This window comes from Rhinoderma darwinii, chromosome 9 (genome assembly GCF_050947455.1).
Source record: "Rhinoderma darwinii isolate aRhiDar2 chromosome 9, aRhiDar2.hap1, whole genome shotgun sequence".
Taxonomy (NCBI): domain Eukaryota; kingdom Metazoa; phylum Chordata; class Amphibia; order Anura; family Rhinodermatidae; genus Rhinoderma; species Rhinoderma darwinii.
In genome coordinates, this window is record NC_134695.1 from 92,623,715 (window position 1) to 92,631,557 (window position 7,843).

Below are 7,843 nucleotides of genomic sequence, written 5' to 3' on the forward strand. Positions count from 1 at the left end.
TACAGTGTTTGCCTGGGGTGAACGATCACAAGAAGGTAACCATAGTTTGATTATTGTTATAGAGCCCTCATTCCTGGGAAAAAATAAATAAGTTAGCTGTGAGTATCTAGCTGAAATTTATATGTAGGTATGTTTTTACCTTCACCTAATGTTTTACATTGTGGAATGTTTTACATTATTGTGGAATGCTTTCAAAATGACCTATAGCACAAGTAGAAGGAATGAATGACATCACTATTTATCAGCTACAAGGATATATTGTGTATATATAGCCATGCAGTCACATTTAAATGCCTAATAATGGGAGACACTTATAATATTAAGTGCTATAAGGGGGCATAACTGACAGGAAATTACAATTCATGCACTTTATTGCCTCAAGATCCACGGTCTTCAAAAGAAGAGAATAAACATAATAACCATTACAAGACATAAGTGACATTAAAGAGGCTCTGTCACCAGATTTTGCAACCCCTATCTGCTATTGCAGCAGATCGGCGCTGCAATGTAGATAAGAGTAACGTTTTTATTTTTAAAAAACGAGCATTTTTGGCCAAGTTATGACCATTTTTGTAGTTATGCAAATGAGGCTTGCAAAAGTCCAAGTGGGCGTGTATTATGTGCGTACATCGGGGCGTTTTTAATACTTTTACTAGCTGGGCGTTCTGATGAGAAGTATCATCCACTTCTCTTCAGAACGCCCAGCTTCTGACAGTGCAGATCTGTGACGTCACTCACAGGTCCTGCATCGTGTCGGCCACATCGGCACCAGAGGCTACAGTTGATTCTGCAGCAGCATCAGCGTTTGCAGGTAAGATCGACTTACCTGCAAACGCTGATGCTGCTGCAGAATCAACTGTAGCCTCTGGTGCCGACACGATGCAGGACCTGTGAGTGACGTCACAGATCTGCACTGTCAGAAGCTGGGAGTTCTGAAGAGAAGAGGATGATACTTCTCTTCAGAGCGCCCAGCTAGTAAAAGTATTAAAAACGCCCCGATGTACGCACATAATACACGCCCACTTGGACTTTTACTTTTAAACACGCCCACTTGGACTTTTACTTTTAAACACACCCACTTGGACTTTTGCAAGCCTCATTTGCATAACTACAAAAATGGTCATAACTTGGCCAAAAATGCTCGTTTTTTAAAAATAAAAACGTTACTGTAATCTACATTGCAGCGCCGATCTGCTGCAATAGCAGATAGGGGTTGCAAAATCTGGTGACAGAGCCTCTTTAAGATGTTCCTGTACCGATTCTAATGTCCTTGTACGTTGACTATTCTTCTATTGGTGGTACGGTTTTCCAAAGATCTCGAGATAGTTGTGGAAAAATGAGACAAAGTAAAAATGCTTTCAAAAATAGAAGTGTTAACCTTTTTTTCCCCCCATCAATTGACAAAATACAAAGTGAATGAAAAGAAGAGAAATCGAAATCAAATCAATATTTGGTGTGACCAGCCTTGTAATTTCTGCGCGCGCAATAACCTACACGTCCCGTCATGCACGTTGTTCCTCCTCTTGCCATCGATCACCGCCCACCCCAGAGCTCAGTGAAGTAGGGGGCTGGCTTACTTTTGCAGGAACTTCAGAGCGCCAGCCCCTTAACTGCCATGTGGGATGAGGACTGGACGACACCGCTGGAGCAAGCGGTCACATGGGATGATGACAAGCAACACCCCTGTCGGGGGGAGACCGCGCTCTGTCACGCGGGCATATGTTGGCACGTCACCATTGCAAACAGAACTACAGGACTTCCGGCGACCCAGGAGTGTATGGCAATACGAGAAACGGCGCAACAATGAAAATATATGTATATTAGTAAGTTTACTCAATTTGAACTTGCATTTGATTTAATTTTTACTGCCTGGATAACTCCTGAGATGTACAAATGAAAGCTGGGCTGTAATGGATTGCTATGGGCAACATCGCTCAGCCCTATTTAAGTTAATGGCGATGAACTGCAATACCAGATACAGCCCATAGACAAGAGTGACGCTCTTTATGGAATAAATAAACCTTTTTCCCTGAACAACAAACTCCTTTCTACCATAGGCGTGCATATCCTAAAAACAGTGATAGGCAGCAGGCCATTGGAGCACTTTTAGACCCTCTATATTTCAGGAAGAATCAAATCATCACATGGAGCCGTACAACCATTAATCACACGACTGGATAATGACCAAGTCAAAACTTATCTCAGATCAAAGCAAATATGTTTGGATTAAAACAACAGGTCTGCATGTATGAAACCATATCCAGGCAGTGTTAAAACACACCAGGACTCCCATGAGCGATCTGACCAGTCATCCAGACTCCTGCATGTTCTGACTTGACCAAGTTGACAAATGACCTTTTAACTTGAAAATCTACAGCAAGCCCTGAAATCCTGCTATGTGTAAATGGGGGTTTTGAGAAGACCATGCACATATATTGTAGGGATGCACGATGCATCGATACGGTTTTGATGGCGTGCACCCTCAAATAGTTCGATACCGTTATTTCATGTATTTCGATACTAAGCTGTGCCGCCGCACAGCTTAGCAATGTAACACATGAATGTATGAGAGCGGGGCTGCGGGTGTTAGATACAGCAATTGCCCCGCTTCCGAGTCCTGACAAGTGCGCGCGGTCAGCATGATGTGATGCGACCGAACATGGAGGACGCACTACAAAACACCCCCATGTTCTGTCTTCAGTGCCTGAACCACCACTCATTAGTGCAGCCCCGGCCGCATCACCTCATGCTGACCGCGCACGCACTTGTTGTCAGGAGCGGGGCAATGGCTGCATTACACAGCCGCAGCCCCGCTCCAACGGCTGAGATCAGAGAAACCTCTCATCACCGCCGTTATTCCCCTAAATGCTGTGATCAAAGCTGACCGCAGCATTCAAGGGGATAACGAGGAGGGGGGATGCCCCTTGGATCACGTCACATGGAATCCCTGTGACACGATTGAGGGACATACTATATATGGGCAGACAGCCCAGGGTCCATTGTCTGACAATATTTCCCGTTAGGACATACTTAGGTATGTCCTAACAACTGCCTGTGTACTATCCGTATATAGATATATGCCAGTACATTAAAGTTAAAAAATAAAAATAAAAATATGTTAAATAAAAAAAATAATACACATACACCTTTTTTACAATAAACATTAAAATATACACATTCGGTATTGGCGCGGCCGTAATAACCTGCACAACAATTTTTTTGCATCATTTATCATGTGTACGCTGTAAAAAAATAAAATAAAAACTGCTTTCTTTCACTAAGGGCTCATTTACATGAGCGTGTTATACGTCCGTGCAACGCGCGTCACACAGACCTATATTAGTCTATGGGGCCGTGCAGAAATGTGCGTGATTTTTACGCAGCGTGAGTTCGCTGCGAAAAACTCACGACAGGTTCTATATTTGTGCGCTGTTCGCGCATCACGCACCTATTGAAGTCAATGGGTGCGTGAAAACCACGCATGTCACACGGAAGCACTTCCGTGGGACAAGAGTGAATCGTGCAACAGCACTGAAAAGGATGAATGAAAACAGAAAAGCACCACGTGCTTTTCTGTTTACAAACATCCAAACGGAGTGTCATAATGATGGCGGCTCCCGCCGAAAATCACGCAGTCGCGAACCATATGATCATGGCACACCGAGCTGTTAAGTGCCTTTTGCGCAAGCAAAACGCAGCGTTTTTTGCGTGCACAAAACGCACAAGCTCGTGTAAACCCGGCCTAACTGTGAGGCACGAGGTGCGATGAATTTAACCTCCATGTGCCTCACATTAATAGTAATTAACCCCATCATGTACCTTACACATTAACCCATTATGACTGAGAAACATGATGAGGTTAATTACTATCAGAAAATGCAAGAACTTTTTTTTATTTTTTATTACCGTTGACAAAGTTTAGTTTTGGTATAGAAAATCGCAATACTACACAAAGTATCGGTATCAAAGTCCAAATTCTGGTATCGTGACAACCCGAATATATTTTGCTTTATTTCTTGTGGATTTTCGGTTACGTTCAACAAATCAGCCAAGTCTTAACGTAGCAGTACGTGCTTTCCATACTACCAGGAAGCTTCACAGCGGTATTACTTAGTAACCTGCGTGATATGCTCAGCTGTGAAGAGATCTGAAAAGCATGCACTGCTGCCCCAGATGCTGCCGTGGGGTACTTGACGGGTGACGTCACTCTCTGGCCGCTGTGTTGATCTTCAATTCCTTTCCGGGTATGACACGTCACTGCTTAACAGCCCGTAACGCGTATGCGCGGTCCCTGCTGTTCTCGAGATAACAGCAGGGACCGCGCATGCGCGTGACAACAGAACAGCCCATACGCGGCACGTGTCGTATACCCAGAAAAGTATTGAAGATCAACACAGCGGCCAGAGAGTGACGTTACCCGTCATGTACCCCACGGCAGCATCTGGAAAGGGGGCCAATTTGGAAAATGTAAAGTATATTACAAACGGATTTACGTTAATAAATTACAAGCATTAACACAGTCATTTTATCTCGGAAAACCCCTTTAAGGACCGAGTTTTGCCACAACTGTTTAAACGTTCTAGATGAATAAAAGTAATTTGACCACGGCAAACCCACAGATCAAGAATACTAAGGCCCCCTGCACACGACCGTGCCCGTAATCAAAGGCATGGCCGGCGGATGACAGCCACCCGCATTTGCAGGCCGTGCTCCCATATAAAGTATGGGAGCACGGACCATAAACAAAAAAATAGGACAGGTCATCTTTTATGGATGCTTTCTATGGGACTCACACCTTCCCGTAAATAAACGGGAAGGTGTTCGTGGCCAATAGAAATAAATCGCTCTGTAATTACGGTAGTTTGCATGGGGTCGAACTAAAACATAACCGCACTGATCACTATCACTTACTGACCTGTAAGTTGTTATCTCTTCCAATCTCCATGACGCTCTGAAGCCGTATTCAATGCAACAATGAAAAAAATTCTTGGTTTTGGACTGAATGAGGACCGACTGGGGTTACCGACTGGTCATTGGCTGCAAAGTTATCAGACACAATAGCGTGAGCATTTGACATATGGAGAACAAGACAAGAGCCATATTACGGATCTATGTGGTAATGAAGTCTGTATATGGAGCACAAAGAATTCCATGGGCTCACAATGTACGCTGTTTGGCCATGATTTATACACGTTTATGAACGTGTGAAAGTTAGGCCTATTTACATGGGCCAATGATTGTACGAACGCTCGTTCCCGATCATTGCCTTGTGTAAACAGGGCAGCGATCGGCCTACTAATTGTTGTAAACAGGGGATGTGCTGCCGACAATATGTAAACTGTATTAGGACTGTATTAATGATCGCTCTTCCCCATTCAGTTGACATCAGCCCCTGCGAAGGGCCTTTAAAGAGAACCGGTCACCTGCCCATACATGTGTAATAGGCCGGGCTTCACAAACACTGTCTCACGTGACATTATTTACATATCGGTGCCGTTATATTTGGCGCCCGATATGAAAATAAGCCCATGAACTGTCAATGGGGCGTTTCTATCTAACTAAATGGCAAGGGGGCGTGACGTCTTCACTCTGACACTGTCCAATCAGCTGCGGACAGTGTCAGGGCGGCTTGCGCTGCGTTCCCTCCCGCGAGATCACACACACACACACACACACACACACACACACACACACACACACAGAGAGCGTCCTCTGCAGAACCACCAGTCTGTGTATTGACTTTAACACGGCCGTGTGCACGAGGCTCTAGACTGTCCAGTAGGACTTATTGCACCCACTAAACGAGCGTAAGAGAGCGCACGCTGTATGTTATCCAGAGTCTCTCAGCTGACTGGCTGAAAGAAATCACGTGACTTTCTGTACATCTTTACACGAAAGGCGCTGCGTATCCGGTTTTATGATCCCTTTCCGCCAAATCAAAAGAGGGGAACCCACTCTCTTATCCCTTATCACACCCCCCCCACACTGGGAGTTTTGGGGACGGGTTAGATGGTGCAGTAGCGTCTATTGTGACAGTTAATAGTTGCCCTAACTTTAAAGAGGCTCTGTCACCAGATTTTGCAACCCTATCTGCTATTGCATGTGATCGGCGCTGCAATGTAGATTACAGTAACGTTTTTATTTAAAAAAAAACGAGCATTTTTGGCCAAGTTATGACCATTTTTGTAGTTATGCAAATGAGGCTTGCAAAAGTCCAAGTGGGTGTGTTTAAAAGTAAAAGTCCAAGTGGGTGTGTATTATGTGCGTACATCGGGGCGTTTTTAATACTTTTACTAGCTGGGCGCTCTGAAGAGAAGTATCATCCACTTCTCTTCAGAACGCCCAGCTTCTGCCAGATCACGCTGTGACGTCACTCACAGGTCCTGCATCGTGACGGCCACATCGGCACCAGAGGCTACAGTTGATTCTGCAGCAGCATCAGCGTTTGCAGGTAAGATCGACTTACCTGCAAACGCTGATGCTGCTGCAGAATCAACTGTAGCCTCTGGTGCCGATGTGGCCGTCACGATGCAGGACCTGTGAGTGACGTCACAGCGTGATCTGGCAGAAGCTGGGCGTTCTGAAGAGAAGAGGATGTTACTTCTCGTCAGAGCGCCCAGCTAGTAAAAGTATTAAAAACGCCCCGATGTACGCACATAATACACGACCACTTGGACTTTTACTTTTAAACACACCCACTTGGACTTTTACTTTTAAACACACCCACTTGGACTTTTGCAAGCCTCATTTGCATAACTACAAAAATGGTCATAACTTGGCCAAAAATGCTCGTTTTTTTAAAATAAAAACGTTACTGTAATCTACATTGCAGCGCCGATCTGCTGCAATAGCAGATAGGGGTTGCAAAATCTGGTGACAGAGCCTCTTTAAGGGACTTGTCAGAAAAGCTTGGAGTTTTTGCACGCTGGGATGCCTGGTGCAGGGGTGTCACACGACGTGACTTCTGTGCCTTTCCAGTTGCAGCACCTTATTTTTTTTCTCTTTTTTTCTCCCAAAATAAATGACATTTCTTTTGCAACCGTGTGTCACATTTAATGTGTTTTGGTCTATTAGTTAGCCACCTCTTTTAACAGCTTTAATTACCTATTCATACAGACTGTTGATACTAAACAGAGAGTTTACAGTGATAAACGACTTAAGTCTCTAAAACCAAACACCCACTAAGCAGTGCACAGCAGAGATACATGTAACATTACCTCACAATACAGCATATTACCACACAAACATACAGAACGTCTCTCACCATCACTGCAGCGGCATCTATTAATTCACCTCAGCGCATCCTAACCCGCTGCACAGCCCGCTGCTGGAGATTGACAAGCAAACTCTCCAACCGCTCTCCCCCGCCCCGGCCGTAGTAACCAATCACAGAGCAGCTCTACTATCCCGCTTCCGGTGGTAGGGTGAAACTCTGCTCGCCTAGGCAACGGCTTGGTTCAGTAACCGGCACAACAGGTAAGACAGGCCAATGGAAAACGACTATGGCTGAGTGACAGCAAAGCCACCCAATGAGGCGCAAGTCAAAGAAGTTTGGTGGAGAGGAAATGAAAGCGTCGTGCGGTTACTAGGGAGACGCTCCCACAGCAGCATGCTGGCTATTAACAGTTGATGAGGAAGGCGTGACACATGTTGTCACCAGGAGGAGTTAGCCCTCCTGCTGTTGCAAAACTACAACTCCCAGCATGCCTTAAAAGCATGAGGCAACCAGGGAATGCTTGGGTGTTGTAGTTTTGCAACAGCTGGAGGGCCACAGGTTTGACACCACTGTTATAGAGAATAGATCCAGATTGTGAAAATAATCTAAATCTTCATTATTTACTTA

The 7,843-nt window shown here is 44.9% G+C and overlaps 1 protein-coding gene across 1 annotated transcript in view; it reads right to left on the bottom strand.

The window, feature by feature from the left end:
- Positions 1-7,401, bottom strand: part of PMFBP1 (polyamine modulated factor 1 binding protein 1) — a 104,423-nt gene extending 97,022 nt beyond the window's left edge. Inside the window, exons 1-2 of the mRNA XM_075838504.1 lie at positions 7,265-7,401; positions 4,916-5,037 (exon numbers count right to left, since the gene is read on the bottom strand). Of these exons, the coding sequence (XP_075694619.1) occupies positions 4,916-4,945 (30 nt within the window). The 5' untranslated portion in view covers positions 4,946-5,037; positions 7,265-7,401. The remainder of the gene's footprint in view (positions 1-4,915; positions 5,038-7,264) is intronic.
- Between the last annotated feature and the right edge of the window lie 442 nt (positions 7,402-7,843).